The sequence below is a fragment of the Octopus sinensis genome, linkage group LG6 (assembly GCF_006345805.1).
Source record: "Octopus sinensis linkage group LG6, ASM634580v1, whole genome shotgun sequence".
NCBI lineage: Eukaryota > Metazoa > Mollusca > Cephalopoda > Octopoda > Octopodidae > Octopus > Octopus sinensis.
The window spans coordinates 39,702,197-39,722,718 of NC_043002.1; the positions used below are offsets into that span (position 1 = coordinate 39,702,197).

The window sequence follows — 20,522 nt, forward strand, 5'->3', positions numbered from 1 at the left end:
AAAAAATCCTGCGTTGTTGATTGCTTCTACTCATATAGAATTAGCTCTGTCTATATTCTTTACAGCTTGGCCTTGGTTTTTCTGCAAATATTTCTTCTCCAATAAAGTTTAGCAAATACATTCTTTGCAGCAACATTGTGGCCTTCCTCACTTCTCTCTTTCTCTCATTATAAATATATTAAGTACACACACACATGTGTGCACATACATATATAATTACATACATACATACATATGTTTACACACATGCATATACATGTGCTTAACCACCATTCACATAGAAGTATGATCTGGTTTGTCCGGGTCCTACTGGCTTATGCTGCAATTTTGCTAGTTGGCTGAGGTGCCTATGTAATAGTCATGAACAGACATAGATGCTTTCTTGGCTCTACTACCCTTTGACTCAAAGGAATATTAAGAATGTGACAGCTGAAGAAAAGGAGAGAGAGAGAGCTGTAGGCTGGTGCTGAGTTTCTCTGGAGTAGAGAGTAGACTGGAGCAATGTAATATAAAGTGCCTTGCTCAAAGACATTACATGTCCCTATGGTCCAGGAATCGAACCCCTGCCTTGTGATCTAAAGTCCAGTATCCTAACCATTAGGCCATGATCCTTTCTTATATATAAGCATAGCTGTGTGGGTTAATTTTACTTCTTGACCAGATGGCACATGGTTTCTTGCTCAGTCCCTGTGTTTGGCACCTGGGGCAAGTGTAGCCTTATGAGTAGATCTGCTAGGCAAAAACTGGATGTTTCAGTCATATGACTCTGGCCATACTGGGGCACTGTCTTGGAGAGTTTCTAGTTCAAAGAATCAACCCCAATACTTTTTTCTTTTAAGCCTGGCACTTATTCCATTGGTCTCTTTTGCCAAACTGCAAATTTACAGGGACATAAACAAACCAACATCAGTTGTCAAGTGGTGGTGGTGGTGGGAGACAAACACTTACACTCATGTTCACACACACATACACGCACACGTGTGTGTATGCTTCTTTCAGTTTCTGCCAACCAAAGCCACTCACAAGGCTTTGGTTGGCCTGAGCCTATTGTAGAAGATATTTACTGAAGGTGCCAAGCAGTGGGACTGTGTGGTTGGAAAGCAAGCTTCTTACCACACAGCCATTGTATATGTGTGTGTCCTTGACTTTGCAGATGGTTTTAAACAAGTGTTGTTCATTTACAGTTTTCCATAAAAGAAAAAAAAAGCAAGTCTGATTGCAGGGAAATATTGCTTGCATGGAAACAGGTGAAAGTTGGGGAGAGGAAGGACATTTGGCTATAGAAAACCTCCCTCAAGGAATTCCATCTGACTTGTGCAAATATGGAAAAGTAGACTTTAAAACAAGAATGATATTAGTGTGTGTGTGTGTGTGTCTTGGTGCAAATGCTTCTCATGGCAAAGCACTGTGCCACAAGCAGTGTAGTCTGTTGTAATTTCCCCGTCAACTAATCATCCGCTGGTTCTGTGCTTTCAAAGATGCATGTAATGAGATCTGTTTCTTGAATAACATGTAAGGGTTAATGACAGGAAATGTATCCAGCTGTAAAGCAATATGCTTCAGTATTATGTATTTGTCTAACCAATGCTAGCATGGAACAATAGATGTAAAAAAAAAGGAAAAAATGTATGTGTGTGTGTGTGTGTGTGTGTGTGTTTCATTATATATATACACACACCTTATTTTTGTAATTTGATGCTGTTAGATTGAATTGATGTAATTCTTTCTAGAATCTATATATCAAGGCAGCTTGTTATTCATCAAGCAGCAGTTTGATCCTGTTCAGGTTTTTAGCACAGGTTTTATGAGACTGTTGAATCACCTGTTAGGCATTCATTCAGGAGATCAGTGTAGCTGTTAGATTTAGAGATCCAATAGATTATTTTCATTGTTGTTTGTATTATGCCTAACTCTTTTTTTTTTTTTTTTCGCTTTGGAATAAGTTTTAGAGTCTTTCTCTCTGTAATAACTGTAACATAAATTACTTCTAATATATATTTTTTTTAAATGGCTGCAGTCAATATGACTGAAACAAGTAAAGGATAAAAGATTAAAAAAATATATTAATTCCTTATTTGGAATCTCATTCAATTTTGCCTCCATTTAGCATATTCTGTAACAGTTATGAAATATCTGATAATTATATTATAGTTTTCATTACTTTTTTTTTAAAAATGAGCTTTTATGGCTGTGGTGGCAGTAGTGGCAACATCAGTTCTCTAACTTAAACAGTTTTAATTTTCTTTCGTTCTTTTACTTGTTTCACTCATTTTGACTGTGGCTATGCTGGAGCACTGCCTTTTAATCAAAGAAACTGGCCCCTGGACTTATTCCTTGTAAGCCTGGAACGATATATGCATCTCTGATCACGAGCAGAAGTAGCAGGGGAACATCATAGCCATGTGTTGAAAGGAATTCTTTAAGGTTTTAATAACTCACCTTTGGAAACATGGGTGTTTCATTCAACATCCTTAAAGAACTCTTATTCAAGGACCTTTTGAGCAGGACAGGCTACTTGACCTGAAGAAAATTCTAACTGGGCCCCACCTGCAAGGTCATGTACTGTTTACTTTGAAATGAGATCACCATGTCATGCACAATGGTTGTGATGCATGTGCCTGGTGTACCCTTATCAGATGGGTAGTCATGATGGGTATACTGGGCTTCATATATTTTATCCCAGTGTTACTTTGATGGCATGCACTGCTCTCTCATCCAATAATAATACTAATCCGTTCTACTATAGGCACAAAGCCTGATATTTTGTGGGGGCATTAGTCAATTACATCAACCCCAGTACTTGACTGGTACTTATTTCATTGGTCCCGAATGGGTGAAAAGCAAAGTCAACCTCAGCAGAATTTGAATTCAGAACGCAAAAGACAAATGAAAACCTGCTAAGCTAATGATTCTACCTGCTGGCCATCTTAACAGTAATAATAATAATCCTTTCTGTTATAGGCACAAGTCCTGAAACTTTGGGGGAGGGGTCTAGTTGATTACATTGACCCCAGTACTTAACTGATATTTATTTTATTGAACCCAAAAGGATGAGGGGTGAGGTTGACCTTAGTGGGATCTGAACTCAGAAGGTAAAGAGCTGGAAGAAGTGCAACCAAGCATATTGTCTGCCAGCTGAATAAATTTACTTTCTTTCTCATTAATACTAATGAAATGTTTACATCTACAAAGCAGCCATCTGGCAGAATTTTTCCCAGCCAAGTGAAGGCATGTGGCTTAGCAGTTAGGGTTTTCAGCTCATGAGCATAACCTAATGAGTTCAATTCCTAGTAGTGTGCTGTGTTCTTGAGCAAGACACTTTATTTTGCATTGCTCCAGTCCACTCAGCTGGCAAAATTTAGTAATACCTATATTTCAAAGGGCCAGCCATGTCACATTCTTTGTCATGCAGAGTCTCTCTGATAACCACATTAAGGGTACATGTGTCTATGGAGTGCTCAGCCACATGTACATTAATTTCTCAAGCAGGCTGTTTCCTTGATTGGGTCAAGTGGAACCCTCACTGTTGTACCCAACAGACTGCTAGGCTTAGGGTATTCAGCTCACAGTCGAAAGATCATCTGTTTAATCCCCAGCAGTGCATTGTGTCCCTGAGCAACACACTTTATTTCTTGTTGCTCCGGTCCACTCAGCTGGCAAAAATGAGCAGTACCTGTAGTTTAAAGGACCAGCTTTGTCACATTCTGTGTCATGCTGAATCTACCTGAGAATTGCATAAAGGGTTCATGTGTCTGTGGAGTGCTCAGCTACTTGCATGTTAATTTCACAAGCAGACTGTTCTGTCGATTGGATCAACTGGAACCCTCATCGTCATAACTAATGGAGTGCCAGTATTTCACCACTACCACCAACAATTCTTTGTGTTCTTTTTCTAAATTTTGTTATGGCTTAGTCAAGGGAGGAAGGAATAGCACCCATGATTTCCAAGTGAGGCTGAGGTGAAGGCAGTGCGGGTTAAATAAATTGGTAATATGTTGAATCTGCTACCCAAGGACAGGCATATGCCATCTGTCTTATGAGCTACCACAAACCTAATTTCACTCACAGGTTTCACTCAGCTGGCCTAAGACTACAGAAGACATTTTGTCTACAGTGCTCTTTAATGTGATTGAAACCTAGATCCATATGATTATGAAGCAGACTTACTATGTAACCTCTAGATCACCATTATCTATCTCTTTGGAGCTCCTACTGATCAGACATTAAACGATGACGATGATGATGATGATCGACCCTGTTGCATTTGTGTTCGGAGGAGGTTTTGACAAGAATGTTCCACCAATATTCTTTGTGTTGAAATGTATTTCACTCAACTTGTAAAATATTTTTCTTGAATATTTGTCCCAGGGTGACCCACTCCATCAGAAACGAAAATTGTTTCTGTAATGCCATTCTACATAGGACTATAGTACCTTGATGGCATTTTTTCGTAACTGCTGATTAAATGGAGAATGTCTTCTAACAATAATGTAGCATAATTGACATTTTCAAGCACATCTTAAAGAATTAAGGGCTTTACTGTCTTTCTGTTGTACAGGTATTTATTAGCTATGTCTTGCTCGTGGATTACAAAACCACATAACCTTGAAAATGTGACATGATGTGACAGTCACGAAACCAATGAGACCACACTTCCTGTCAATGCTGACATTCTTAAGTTTCCTTGCGTAACCTTTCGTTTGTGTGCATATGTCACTATGTGTGTGTATGTGGGTGATGTACATATGTAGTGTGTATGTGTGTGTGTGTAATGTATATATGTAGTGTGTGTGTGTAATTTATATATGTAGTGTGTGTATGTAATGTACATATGTAGTGTGTATGTGTGTTTGTGTAATGTATATATCGTGTGTGTGTGTGTATTTGTAATGTATCAGGTCATCCCATAAGTTCTGTCTGATTTTACCTTTTTTAAAATTGAATGAAATTTAATAGTAGTTTAGAATGTCTCATGGAATTTAAAATTATTTTTATGCATTTGTGTACATTTAAACTAATTAAATATTATTTTACAGAATAGTAGAATTAAAATTTCTTTGATTAAATACCCTTTCTAACATGGAAGTTTCCAAAGAGCATTTGAGGCACATAATGCTTTATGAATACAAAAAAGGAAACCCTGCAGCCGAAGCGACTTGAAACATACACTCAGTTTATGGGAAAGAATGCTTAAATAAAAGACTTGCAGAAGATGGTTTGCAAAATTCAGAAGATGAAGATCAAACAGGACGTTCAGTTGAGTTTGATAAGCTCCTTGAGGCATTACTTGAAGAAAATCCTGCATTACCAGTTAAAGAATTGGCAAACTGTTCATCGTCATCTTCAACAACTTGGAAAGGTTCCTAAACTTGGAAAATGGCTGCCTCATGAATTGTCTGAAACCAACCGCAAATCCCGAGTTGACATCTGCTCTTTTCACCATTCTCATGAACTCATTTCACCCTTTTTGGATAGACTTGTGACTGGTGATAAAAAATAGATCTTCTATCGAAATGTTAAATGTTGTAAACAATGGCTTGGTAAAAGGGAAAAAGCTCAACCACAACCAGGAAGGGAACTTCATGGAAAAAAGGTTCTTCTCTCTATCTGGTGGGATTGCAAAGGAGTAATTCACTTTGAATTGTTACCACTTAATGCAACAATCAATGCTCAAGTCTACTGTCAGAAATTAGAGCGTTTGAACCAAAGCTTTGAAGAAAAAAAGACTCGCTTTAGTGAATCGAAAAGGAGTGATGTTTCATCAGGACAACGCGTGACCCTATACTGCAAAGATCACATCATAGAATATTGAAGAGCTTGGTTGGGAAAAAATTCCTCATCCACCTTATTTTCCCTATCTTGCTCCTTCAGATTACCATTTGTTTCGTAGTTTACAGAATCATTTGGGGGACATATCTTTCGCAAGCCAGGAGGAGGTCGAAACTGACAATTCAGGGTTCTTCACTTTGAGACCAAAAGAGTTTTACATTGATGGGATTAAAAAGTTTGTAAATAGATGAAAGGAAGTTATAGATAATCAGGGAAAGTACATTGATGATTAAATTTCAATTAAATATAACATTTGATCACTTGTTTTCTTTATTCAAAATTCAGACAGAACTTATGGGATGACCTGATATATATAATTTGAGTGTGTGTGTAATGTATATATTGTGTGTGTAATATATATGTGGTGTGTTTTCATATTGAATACATACTGTGTGTGTGTGTGTATATATATATATACATACAGACATATGTATGTGTAATATATATATATATATATATATATCCCAGAAACAGCTGTAAGACATCCAATTAATTAATTACTTTAAATTCACCTTACTCTAATTCAATATTCTAAATGACTTGAAATACTCATCCTGCCTTGGTTTTGTTGTCCTTTTTCCTCTAATATATGCCTGCTAACTCAGAAGCCTACTATGGATCCCTAGCTCCAGCCTCAGCTGTGAACTTGGAACCTAACGGATGACCAGTTACAGCACTTACGCAGCATACCTATTCGTTTAGATCACCAGGGAAGTAAACCCCACATATTCAATATATATACACACACACATACACATGTGTTTGCATAATGTGTATATATATATTATATATATATATATATATACACATACATACATACATATGTAATTTGTGGTGTACAGTGTGATGGGTGTGTATGTATGTGTCTGCATATGCTATATGTGTGTGTTGTATATAATGTATTTATACAGAATATAGAGGGAGTTTTTCTGAATTGATGTAATGTAAGAGGCTTGTACTATGAATGCTCAGTTCAGTTAACCACTAAAACTCCAGTTTGAACTGCAACTGAAAAGTATGATATTGAAACTATCTATCAGAGGCGGCTGGAAGTGGTTCCTCCTTGAGCGGGTGGATATAGATTAAAATAAATGTTTTGCCTTTCCATTTTTTACTTTATTCTAAAACACACACACACACACATGATGTATGTACCATAAAGAGTGTGATCTAGTGATAAAAGTTGCAAAATATTTTAATTTTATTTATTTCAGTTCTTTATATGGATTATATTGATAAAGTTTTGATGATCAGTCACAAATATTTTTGCTGTACTTCATGTATATCTTTGGCACCTCTGTTGAGTGACATCAAGCTGAAGTGTAGGCATCAACATCGCCATGACTTTGTTCCAGTAATGTACTGAAAATTATGTGTGTATGTGTTATATTTTGAAACTGAAGTAAATTTGTGCGAGTGTGTGTGCATATTGTTTTGAAACTAAAGTAAGTGTGTGTGTGTGTATTGTTCTGAAGCTAAAATAAGTTTTTGCGTGTATGTGAAACAGCAAAATATCACACAGCTAGTAATCAGCATATTTACATGGAAGGCTGTTAGCTGTTGAATTCTTATGCTTGTTTACAGTTCTCACTGTTCTGTTAACCTAGCTTTTAGGCCTTTTTGGCAGTGGTACATATCAAGAGTAAGAATTAGGCTCCAGATAGGTGAGATTACTATAATCAAAGGAATATTGAAGTTCTGGCAGTTTCTTCATGCAAGTAATTTAACAACAACAACCACATTTCAGCATATTTATTCATCCTTGACTTCTATATAAAACAGTTGCTTAGCTCCAAGCCAATCCTAGTCAAGCAGAGCTATAATTAAAGACATTCCAGCTGTGATTATCCTGTTCTTCTTATGAGTCTGTAGGGTTACATTTCAGGAGTATGTAGGGGTATATTTCATGAATATGTAGAGTTATATTTAAGGAGTATATGAGGTTATGCTTTAGGAGTATATAGGGTTACGTTTTAGGAGTATATGGAGTTACATTTTCAGAGTATAAGCTACATTATCTAAGTTATCCTATGTTCCTTATTTAAAATTGTAATGTGATTTGAGTGAGATTTGATTACTACTTCTAGTAAGTTAAGTGACCATGAAGGGGCTTGCATATGGCTTGTCATCTTTTTATCTTTTCAATCATTGGACTGTGGCCATGCTGGGGCACCATCTTGAAGAATTTTTCGTCAAATGAATTTTTTAAGCCTGGTGCTTATACTATTTGTCTCTTTTGCTGAACCACTAAGTTACAGGGACGTAAACACACTAACATTGGTTGTCAAGTGGTGGTGAGGAACAGGCACACACACACAAACCTAATCCTCCCACACACACACACAACCCCCCACACACACACACAACTTCTCCCCCCATACATTCATACACATTGGGCTTCTTTCAGTTTCCATCTACCAGATCCACTCACAAGGTTTTGGCTGGCTTGAGGCTGTGATAGAAGACACTTTCCTAAGGTGCCTTGCTGCTGGACTGAACCCGGAACCATGTAGTTGGGAAACAAACTTCTTACCACACAGCCATGCCTGCACCCACAAAAGATTTAAAATTTGTTGTATATTCCATGTAGATTATTTGCAGTAAGAAAATCAGGAGGCTCTATATGTTATATGGTCATTTCAACTGCTACACATTGCAGACAAATTTTGCTCAAATCATTCCCTACCATCTTAGGAAAAAAACATTGGATCATGTACTTTGGGGTGTATTATGCCTGGAAAAATTTTAGGGATGGTCATGGGTTTAGTATGAACCTATGAACAATCAAAGCATTCTAGCAATGACTACTTTGTCTTTTTTTTTAATTAAATTTTAATCTAGAATCTTTATTTATAACTTTATCATTACAGAGTGTTATAAAAATAAGATCAGTATAAAGCTTTTGTTTGATGATCACAAAGACTTTTAACCCTTCAGCTTTAATCCAGCCATATCCAGCCCAAATATTCTACCTGTTTTGTGTTAAAACTGACCAGATCCAGCCTCTCACACTATCCAGCAATATCATTCTCAACATAGCGAAACACACCATTGAAATATCTTGAAGCTACAAAATAATGTGTGATTAATTCAAAGCAATGTGAATAAATAAGCAATACATTTAACAAAAATATCTGAACACTAAAGGGTTAAATTTGTCCACATGGCAAGCTGGTAGAAATGTTTCATGCTTAGGCAAAATGCTAAGCAGCATTCTGCCTGTCTACACGTTCTGAGTTCAAATTCTGCCAAAGTCAGCTGAGCTTCTTCCGATGTCAATAAAATAAATGTCTGTTGAACACTGGAGTTGATATAATTGACTTAACCCCTTCCCCAAAATTGCTGGCTTTGTGCCAAAATTTGAAATCAGACTTGTAAATGAGCCCTAGGCCTCATAAATGTGGAGATTAACCTGATTTCTAAGGCATATAAAATGTCTGGGATGATTGCAGGTAAGTTAACTGCCATCAATTCACTGCAGGGAAAGTTCACCACCGACTATTCACCGAAGAAAGTTCACCGCAAGGAACTTTTACCAAAAAAATATATCCATAGTATTTCACCATTAATAATTAAAAGCTATTTTATTGAAAAATAAACAGTGAATTGATGACAGTGAACTTACCGGACATGGTCTGGGGTTATACCATTCCTCCCAAAAGGGACACTAGTCCATTGCAGGGTCTATTTCTCAGCTATTGCTGCAGCTCATTTATGGACTGGAGCAATGCGAAATGAAGTTTCTTTGCTCATGTACAGCTTGGGAATTGAAACCACAATCATACTATTGTTAGTGTAACACCCTAACCACTCAGCCACGTGCCTTCATACTTTAATGCATTACTATTATTTCACTGATTCCTACTACATATGTACTCAGAGACAAGGAGGCTAAAATAACACTTAGTAGTCTAATACAATTGCTCCAACATCCTGGTATTTTCACCATCTGCAGCATTCTTCTCCATTATATATTATTGTTATTATTATTATTATTATTATTATTATAGAACCACAACAGAAACATTGTTGTCCTCATCACTACTTACTTAAGTACATCCCTTCACCTTTCTAATTCAAGTGGTTTGCGTCAATGTTCAAACAGTTGGCAAATTACGCAATAGTCTTCTCCCAGCTCGGCTGTTGCCACCACAGTTTCATTTCACACACAAATAGAATAAATCAGGCTTGTGTTTTGTTTTTAATCTCCCCTCCCCACTCCCATCTTTTTGATTAATTCTCATGTTTTGTAGCCAGTGTCCAATTGTAGAGTTTGTTTGTTCTATTTCCATTCTATTTATACCAATGTGATTATTGTCCAGTAGAATTCTACTAACACAAAACCTGCCTGCCATTTATTTTACTGTAGGAAGTATAAAAACAAAGGATCAGACATTCTATTATATTAACCAAAAATGTTATCATGACTTCTGCCACGTTTTCATACATAATCCAGTTTACACTTCACTAACAGCACTACACGGTGCTAAATATAGACACTGGCAATATGAATCTATTATACTTGGTTTCAATTCTACACTGAAACCTTTTAAACTTAGTTTATGCTATTAAAACCCCAGGGAAAGCTATAACTACAACACGCCCTTAACATTCCAAACAAGCAAGCCAATTGGGAAGACTAGGCCAGTGATTCTAAGCCTTTTCTATGTCTTGCAACCCTAGAAAATAATTGATTTATTTTTGCAACTTCTATGAAACTAATATCACATTCAAAGATGATGGAAAAGGAAATTTTCTGATAACTAATTTTTGCTTTAAATTGAACCACATACAATAAATATGGTCTAATAATGTTTTTGGTATGTTTAATAGAACAAAATTGTTTTTAAGAGTAAATTAATTTTATCCCGGATGTAATTTTTATAAAGTGTATTAGTACAGATTTGGCTGTGTGGTAAGAAATTTGCAGCCCACTCATATGGTCTCGGGTACTTTGGGCAACTGGATAAGTGTCTTCTACTATAGCTCTGGGCCAACTGTAGCCTGACAAGTGGATTTGGTTGATGGAAACTGAAAGATGTCCATCATATGTATGTGTGTGTCTTTGCTTTGACTTCATGTGATAGTTGTAAACAAATGTCACCTTCACGCATGAGGTGTCCTTCATTTCCAAAATTCTGTGAAAACATGTCTGGTCATGGGGGCAAGTAAGGCATCCAGATATGGAAAATGCACCTCAATGGATTCCATCCAACCTATGCAGGCATAGAAAAGTAGACATTAAAAACAATAATGATGATGAGGAGGAGGATTATATACATTGCTCTCTTACCTCTTTGTTGTACTTTCTGAAATGCCATCTTGCATCTCAAAGTGGAGTAGGCACTCCATGTTTGGAACCCTTTCTCTAAGTGATTGCTTAACCTTTTAGAAATAGCAGCTGAACTACCTCAAGTAACAGCTTACCATCTTATGAAAAAAAAAAAAGGAATGACATAATGTACAAAGTAATCCTATATATACAGAAAGACATGATGGTCACTTCTGATCACAAATTGTCGAAATTTATTCTATGGCTCTACATAATGTGAAATAATTCCAGTTGGGTAAATTTTCCTTAATACATAACAGCATTTTATTATTCTTAAAACAGCTTTAGTTTTGCTGCAAATATAATGCCAATATAATTATTTTTGCATCAAGATTATGTTCTAAGACCATGTTATATTTAATATCTATAATCTGTTTTCTTATACTGAAATGTTTAGTAAACATGTTTCGTGTCATGGCTTGTCATTTTTATTCTGTGTAAGATAGCTATTTATATCACACACACTTTACAAAAAAAAATCTTGGCATGTGATTAATTTCATTAGTTTGTTTTCTTATCTCACCCCCCACCTTTTTTTAAAAAAAAAAAAGTTTATTGTGTTCATAAGCATAACCGTATGGTTAAGAAGTTTGCTTCACAAGCTCATGACTTGAGGTTAAATCTCACTACATACCACTTTCATCAAGTGCTTTCTTAGCAAGACCTTGAACTGGCTAAATGCTCCTCAGTAAAATTAAATATGAGAAAATCAATCACATATGAAGAAAAGTGGGGAAGAATTAGTGTATCTTTTATCTTTCACTTGTTTCTGTCATTGGACTGTGGCCATGCTGGTGCACTGCCTCGAAGAGTTTTAGTCGAGTGAATCCTCAACCTCAGTACTTATTTTTTCAAAGCCTGGTACTTATTCTATCAGTCTCTTATGTCAAACCACTAAGTTACAAAGATGTAAACAAACCAACACCAGTTGTCAAGTGGTGGTGGTGTGGAGGACAAACACATACACGTAGATATATATACATATATATTAGTAAAGGATAAAACAAAAATGTTTTGTTGTGATCGTTTATATAAAGATAGAATAAAGTTCCTTTCTAAGTCATGTAGACTCTTAGGGCCAGTGTTCTGGTTTCTGTAGCATATATATTCCCCACATGGACAGAACACTGGCCTGTCACAGGGTTACTCATTTTTGCCAGCTGTGCAAATGTGCCTAACGCCATGTGAAATGAAGTGTTTTTCTCAAGAACACAGTGCATTGCTTGGTCTAGAAATCGAAACCTCAATCTTATGATGATGAGTCCAACACCCTAAGCCACATGCTGGCACAATCATTTACTTATTCTGCTTTTGATATTTTATGTCCAAGGCAGTAAGCTGGCAGAATTGTTAGCATTCTGGGCAAAATACTTAGTGACATTTTCAGTCTTCACATTCTGAGTTCAAATTCCACTGCGGTCTACTTTGCCTTTCATCCTTTTGGGGTCGATAAAATAAGTACCAGCTAAACACGGGGGTCGATATAATTGACTAGTCCCCGCTCTCCCGAAATTTCAAACCTTGTGCCTATAGTAGAAAGGATTATTATTATTATGGTGGTGAGCTGGAAGAATTGTTAGCACCCTGGGGAAAATGCTTAGCAACATTTCATCTGTTTTCACATTCTGAGTTCAAATTCCACTGTGGTCTACTTTACCTTTCATCCTTACGGGGTCGATAAAATAAATACTAGCTGAACACTGGGGTTGGTCTAACCGACTTACCCACTCCCCTAAAATTGCTGGCCTTGTGCCAAAATTTGGAATCAGTATTTTGTGCCCAGGTTGAATTTTACTTTCCATCCCTCTATGTTTACCACAAGCCGAAGGGATAAAGTATTGCAGTGGAAAAAAATCGACTTAACACTTTTGAACTGCAGTGCCCCTGTGTGGCAAGAGTTCAATGACTGAACCACAATGAGTTTTTTTAAAGATAAGATTAATCTCCTTGTATTATGTTGTCTAGCAGATTTCACGTGCAACCCCCACAGCAAAACCAATCAATCTTCTACTTGTTGATTTGTAAGAAGTGGCTATATTTGTCCTATGACTGGCAACAAAGAGTAAAACTAATCTAAGAATAACAGTGATAATAATGCTGTAGAAGGCTGACTGCTGAATAATGAATAGCATCTCCCCCTTCCCCTCTTTTTCTTTTAGTCACAAATTACACTACCAAAGAGAGTGACCAGTTTTGTATGGGACATTGATTTCTATCTCAGATAACTTAAGCATCTCAGTAAATCTATTTTTTAATGATGATGATGATGATGAATTGTTATTAGATGATAACCTGAACTTCACCACCAGGTGTTTTATTTCTGTCATACAACACTCATACCCTCTACATGCATAAATATATGCACACAGCTGAAGGGGTGAGGTTAACAACCTGAGCAATCGACAACATTGCTTATCTGGCAGCAGTTTCTAGTTTACCTGAACTGATGCATGGTTAGTGTATGGAGAGGGCATTCACCATTCAAACTAGGTTGGATAAATAACAAATACAAAAGTACTCCCCCACATGACCTGCAGAACGTTATTGGAAAACATGCAACATCAGTAACTGAAATGAGTTTTAAAAAATATATAAAAGAATAACAATATTGATGTGTGTTTAAACATATAGGAATGTGTATGTGCACATATGTATGTATACATGTGTATGTGTGTGTGTGTGTGTGTGTGTACATGTATGTATATATATATATATAATATATATATATATATAATATATATATATATATATATATATATATATATATGTGTGTGTGTGTGTGTATATGTATATATAAAGGTAAGATCCAAATATCTAGGTGTAGGAAAAAAGTGAGTTTCAAGCAATCTGTAGAAAATATATAAATAAAAACAACTTTCAGGAATAATAGTGGTTTATTGGTGCAGAAAGTTGGGAATCTTTCCCATATCGAAGTACAATAAGCTAAAAAATATTATTTTGTAATTCATGGTTGGCAACCAAGGTTGCCGTGTATGCAAATAAAAATCCTAAAGCTGGATATTTACTACTTCTGAGGTTCCACTCGCTGTGAAACATATGTAGCCTGGATTTTATCTACTCCATTCCTTAACTTTTGGATTACACACGCACATATGTGTGTGTGTGTGTGTGTGTGTATATATATATATACATACATGGAAAAGGATGCGTGATGTTTGATCATATTTATATTATTTATATTATATATATATCTATATATATATATATATATATTCGCACTTACGCGAATACTATGGACCTTTTTACCCCCTTACTTCCTTACTTTTACTCCCTCCCCTCACTTAGCAGTCATTCAAATAGCTCTTTTGTCTTAATAACGGTCAATCACACAATAATTTCCCTTTGTATAACGGTAATTTTTCATAGCATTTTTTCCGATGGCCGGATAACTGAAGAGATGGCAGCATGGATTTCTACCTTGGCATCTGAAACTTGGAGTTTTATCATGGCTACCAAATAATTGTCACATATTACATTTACTGATAAATTCCTCTATTTACATAATATCGAGGTCTCTTTCATTCTTTTGTTGTCTTACCATTTTTATCAATATATATATATATATATATATATATATATATATATCTATATATATATATATATATATATATATATGATTGTGGTTGTCTACTCCTTATGCAGAGTTTGACCACCTCCTGTACCTACACCTTAGCACCATCATGGCATCTGATGTGGCTTTTTAAACCAGTCAATGTTCTGAAAAGACACCCACATAGATTGCATATCGGTTTTGGACCACCAAGTGTTGCAGTTAAGTTCTGATCTTTGTGGATCTTAAAATGTCTTTTGAGGCCTCCGTTAGATTTGCAAACCTTCTGGCATACACTGTTTTCGAAGGTGTGCACAGACTTATAGGCAGAATAGTTGGTGGAGGTTCGTTTTCCATGGGTTCGCAAATGAGATTTGAACCAAACAAAAGAAAGGTATGGTTTGTCACAAACTGTCAGGTGGCTCTTGAGTGCTACTGGCAACATGTAATTCAGTACAACCTGTCGCATGGTTGGGTCGTCGGCAACTAAACTGGCAACCCCACCAGGCTTGCTTGGTGAGGAGGGTGTTGTTGGACACTCTGCGGGATGAAAATATATTTATATATATGTATATAGTTTAAAGATCCAATAGAGGTAAAAATCAACAAGAAAGCACTCCATCCAGTGAGAGATGAATATCAATTTAAATACACAACCAAAAAAAGCTACTAATAGTTTCATACTATTATGATACATGAACAGGCATATTTATAAGATATTACAAACTGAGCCTGAAGGATTGCTACAAGATACATGGTGTATTTTATAAATATACATGTTCAAGTATCACAATAGCAGGAAATTATTAGTAGCTCTTTCAGTTATGCATTTAAATTGATTTATCTACACACACACACACACACACACACACACACACACACACACACGTGCGCGTATGTACGTGTGTGCGAACACATAGGTGAAAAACAAGGTGGGAGGAAATGGTACTCAAATACTAAAGGAAGAGTAAAATAGTATTTCATTGAAGCTGAATTTTCAACTTCAGTAAAATACTATATATATATATATAAAATTTCATTTGGGTGTTAAAAGTTGTGCATATTATTGCATAACATAGCAGTATTCATGAGATCAAATTTCAACAAAATGGGCTGTAAATTGACGTAATAAAAGGACTTGCTAATTCCATTCCCCTTGTTTGTAATCTCTATATATATCATTGTCATCATCATTTTTACATGTTTAGAGTATTAAGTTAAAATCTTTCATGTTAACGACCTGGAACTTAGCTTAATATCATCTCATCCTTTTTGGTGCATGCAGGCTTAATATAGTGGAGTTCTGGGTAACAGAGTAGCTTTGTTAGGGTGGTACTGCTTGCTCATAAGCATGAGAGATGATTAGAAATTGTATTTCAAACAAATGTGCTGCCTCAAAAATCTGGTTAGTCTTTTATGCAGTGACTGGTGGATTATATATCCAGTGCAGCAACAGCACTTTACAGAAAAAAGAAAAAAATTCTACATGATGTTCATCTTTCATCATAATGAAAAGAGCAAGCTGGAATATACAAACACTTATGGACAATGAGAGCAGTGAACAACCTCATCATATAACTGCTTTGATCATACAAAGTAGTTATTTCACAATGATATTCACATCTCTCAGACGTTCATCTTTCTGATGATCAACTCACTGAAGAGCTTTATGGATATTCTTTTATTGGAAAGGAATTCTTGCTAGAGAGAGAGAGAGAGAGAGAAGATCATGTACATCAAATGTACATTTAAAATTTCTTTTTAGCTGATCAGTGTGACTAATCTTTCTTCTTCCCCATACTAGAAAGCAATCATTTTGTAACTATGTGTTTATACATGCCTACTATGAGTCAGTTTGTGTGTGTGTTTAGGTATATAATCTTGTCTAGACATCATGCGATAGTTGTAAATGAGCATCATTGTTATACAAGCAAATTGTTTGTTTCCAGTTTTCCATGAAAAACATGCCTAGTTTTGGGGGAAATATCACCTGGCTTGGTAACAGATAAGGATTGACAACAGGAAGGGTATCTGGATGTGAAAAATATAATTCAACAAATTCTGTCTGATCCATGCAAGCATGGGAAAGTGGATGTTAAATGATGATTGTGTGTGTATCATATATATATGTGTATATATATATATATATATATATATATATATATATATTATATATATATATATGCATTTAATGTTTGTGTTACTTTTTTATATTATGCGTATTGTTTCTATTTCATGTCTGCATGCCTTTGCTTTTAAAGCAGCTTAACTTTTCTCATTTTGAAATTTAATTTGTCTTTATAGCCATTTCTTGGAAGTGGTGAAGCTTCCAACCGAATAGTTGGCCGTATCAAAATGGGGTCAGACACTCTAGCTGTGATAGAGGGCCATTGGGACCAAGAAGTGTTTATTAAAGACAAGCGTTCAGAGGTAAGAGAAATACATATTGTTTAGTTGTTAATTATATTTATGTTGTTGTTGTATAGTCTGAAGTCACCCCTGATTAAGCAAATTATAAGCATTCCAGTCAATAATTCTCATCTTTTTGCATCGTCCCCAGTATGAGCTTGTTTAGCAACCATGTGGTTTTGGGTTCAGTCCTACTACATGGCACCTTGGACAAATGTCTTTTACTACAGCCCTGGGCTGGCTAATGCTTTGTGAGTGAATTTGGTAGACAGAAAATGTGTTGCATGTGCGTGTGTGTATGTATGTATGTGTCCCAATCCTCTTAACAATTGGTGTTGGTTTGTTTACATCCCTGTAACTTATTGCTTCATCAAAAGTAACTGATAGAATAAATCCCAGACTTAAAAAGATATGTAATGGGGTTGATTTGTTCAATGTAAAACCCTTCAAGGCAGTGCCCCAGTATGGTCATAGTCCAATGACTGAAAGCAAGTAAACAATAAAAAATATGTTGTTTCCAATCTGAGCTCAGAAGCAATGGTCTTGAGGGTAATTTGGTTGCTATTTCTAGTGGGTCTGGTGGCCACATGGAAGTTCCCTTGCTCTGTTATTGCTGTTGTTTTGGGAATGATTGATGGGAGTAGAGAAAATTAAATACTGTTATGACAGTTCTAGTCCAAAGTGATTTGTGAGTGTGGCATGGTGTGTTCTGTATGATGTTATCCAATACAGAGAAGCAGTTGAAAAGAGTTACAAGTAACAAATATATTTTTTCTCTTTTTATTTCAGGAGATACAGATGTTTTGGAATCCTACACAAGAAGTAATAAGTCAAAGACTAAAACGATTTACTGTTCCTTTGGAAAATCAGAATGAAATGGAATCTGAATTGTAAGTCTTTCACACGCACACTTAAATTTAGTTGTACAGTAATGAATGCCTCGATATACGAGTTAGTTTATTCCCAGAGGCAGCTTATAAAGTGAAAACTTGTAAAGCAGAGCAATAATTTCCCATAGTAGCAATGTTACAAATTGTAATTCGTTCCCAGAAACATATTTTACCTGTAAAATTTATAATACTCGTAAATAAACAGCAATAAAATAATGGTAGAATGTAAAGAACATTTTATGTAAAGTAAAAAGAATGTCAGGGTCATTTATAATAAAAAAATATTATTATAATCGTTTTCTGAATCACTTTCACATGCACTAGACTCACGCACACCGTCACTTGTAGATACTATTGCCGATTCTAAGCACTCTAAGACAGACTTGTAGATTTCTTTTTAAAAAACATGTCTGGAGTTTGTTTACTAAGAAGAAGCTTTTTTATGCTCTCTATAAATTTCTCGGTAACACAGAAATGATTGATGGGCCAAGCTTTCACGATCCGTATTCATACTGAAAATTGAGATTGAGCAAGCTTTTGCCCTTTTGCTCGACATGTTTTGTTTTGGTAGTAGAAACTTTTGCACTTAGTTCAAATTTGGATCTTGTGCTTGAAAAATAAAACTCATAAACTCAGGGTTTCGTAAAACAGTTCCTCGTAAAGTGAGATATTACTGTATATTTATACTGATTTTCTTGTGTCTTTTCTATTGGTTTCTCTAATAAAGTACTTCTTACTCTCTTTGTATATTGAACTGGAATTTAAATATCTCCAGCTTTTAGTTAAGTGGTTTTCAACAAACTTATTTTGAAATCTCATCTTTTATATTTTACTTGTTTTAGTCATTGGGCTATGGCCAAGCTAGGGCAGTGTCTTGAAGGGTTTAGCCAAACCAATCAACCCATGTGCTTATTTTTTAAAGTCTGATACTTTTTCGCTGAACTGCGAAGTTATGGGGGTGTAAACAAACCAACACTGGTTTCCAAGTACTGTGAGGGATACACACACACATACACACGACAACACATATAACAAACTTCCACTCAGTGTGTCCACCAAATTCACTCACAAGGCATTTGTTGGCCCAGGGCTATAAGTAGAAGACACTTCCCAAGACACAACCATTGACACAGTAGGACTGAACCTGAAACCATGATGTTGCAAAGTGAGCTTCTTAATCATGTGGCTTTTTATTTTTTATATTTACACACTTCTCACTTTTTACATTTCCTATGTTGGAAGCTTAGAGCATTTTATATCTGATTAAGCACGCCCATAATGTGATTTAAATCCTTCATCTCTCAGAACTTAATTGTCAAGAAAATGGCCTCCCCAATGCTTAGAAATAATAAAAAAAGCTATCAGTGAAAATGTTCTACAATCTCCAAGAACTGCCATTCTCAATAAGAGTAGCGTCTCTGACCCCAGTAACTATTGACCTATTTCTTTGACTTCCAATATTTCAAAAATGATGGAGTCAGTTGTTAATGGCCACTGTCTCCAACATTGTGTCCCTCTTCTCCTCTTTTTCTTTAAAGATCATCAATATATCTTCTAAAAAGCTAGGTTGACTGGAACCTGCTCTTGTATGTCACTCACAAGGAATGAGCCCTTACATTTGAGAAACCTGGTAAAAACTGTGATGTCTTGTTTGACATCGGCAAGATGGTTGACAGTATCTAGCATGCAAATCTATTAGTTAATCCTTCAGTATTTAAACCAAAATAATTTATCTGTTTTCTCTTCAAACTGGCCAGATCTGACCTCTCACACTTACTTTATTATTCTAAAAATAAATAACCATGTCATTGAAATCTCAAAGTTGCAAAGTAATGCATGACAAATGTTTCTCAATGTGGATAAATAAGTATTACCATTTGACAGAGAGATCTGAATGCTAATGGGTTAAGCTGTCCGCTTATGAGTTTCATATGTCTTTTGTCTCTTTAATGTGAAGCTTCTTGTCAGATCACTGCATCCACTGAAGTAGCTGTCTCTGACCAACATTCTATCAACTCTGATGTACAGCAGAGCTTGGTTTTATGTCTCTTACACTTTTCCTCATGTACATCAATGACTTACAGTTGCCTCCGACAGTGTTCATTCCTAAGTAGATAATACCGTCTTTCACTCCTCACAATAACTTTTTGCACACAGCTGCCATCTATACTCTTCCTAACATGACCAACACTATTAATTCAACAAACCTGCTTTATGTACATGATCAGCAGAGACATATCAATGTTGTCTCTTTCAACAGCACAAAGACACAACCATTGGTACATCAAAGAAATAATCTTGCACACACCCACCTCACAGCTATGGAACAATGTACAATCAAATACAAACCTCAAAACTGCTTTAAATGCTACTTGTCACAATCTTTGATCATCTCTCTTGGCGGCTTCACATACACATCACACCAAATACTCTATCTCAAAAACTTGTTTATCTCTTTAAGTCTAAAAAATACTTTAGCTGATAATGGTTT

The 20,522-nt window shown here is 35.8% G+C and overlaps 1 protein-coding gene across 5 annotated transcripts in view; it reads left to right on the forward strand.

Annotated features, from left to right (window-relative positions):
• LOC115212779 (oxysterol-binding protein-related protein 8) overlaps window positions 1–20,522 on the forward strand; it is a 143,312-nt gene that overhangs the window by 115,220 nt on the left and 7,570 nt on the right. For all 5 annotated transcript variants that reach the window (XM_029781464.2, XM_036503841.1, XM_036503842.1 and 2 more), the window contains 2 exons: window positions 17,037–17,162; window positions 17,931–18,031. In XM_029781464.2, the coding sequence (XP_029637324.1) occupies window positions 17,037–17,162; window positions 17,931–18,031 (227 nt within the window). The remainder of the gene's footprint in view (window positions 1–17,036; window positions 17,163–17,930; window positions 18,032–20,522) is intronic.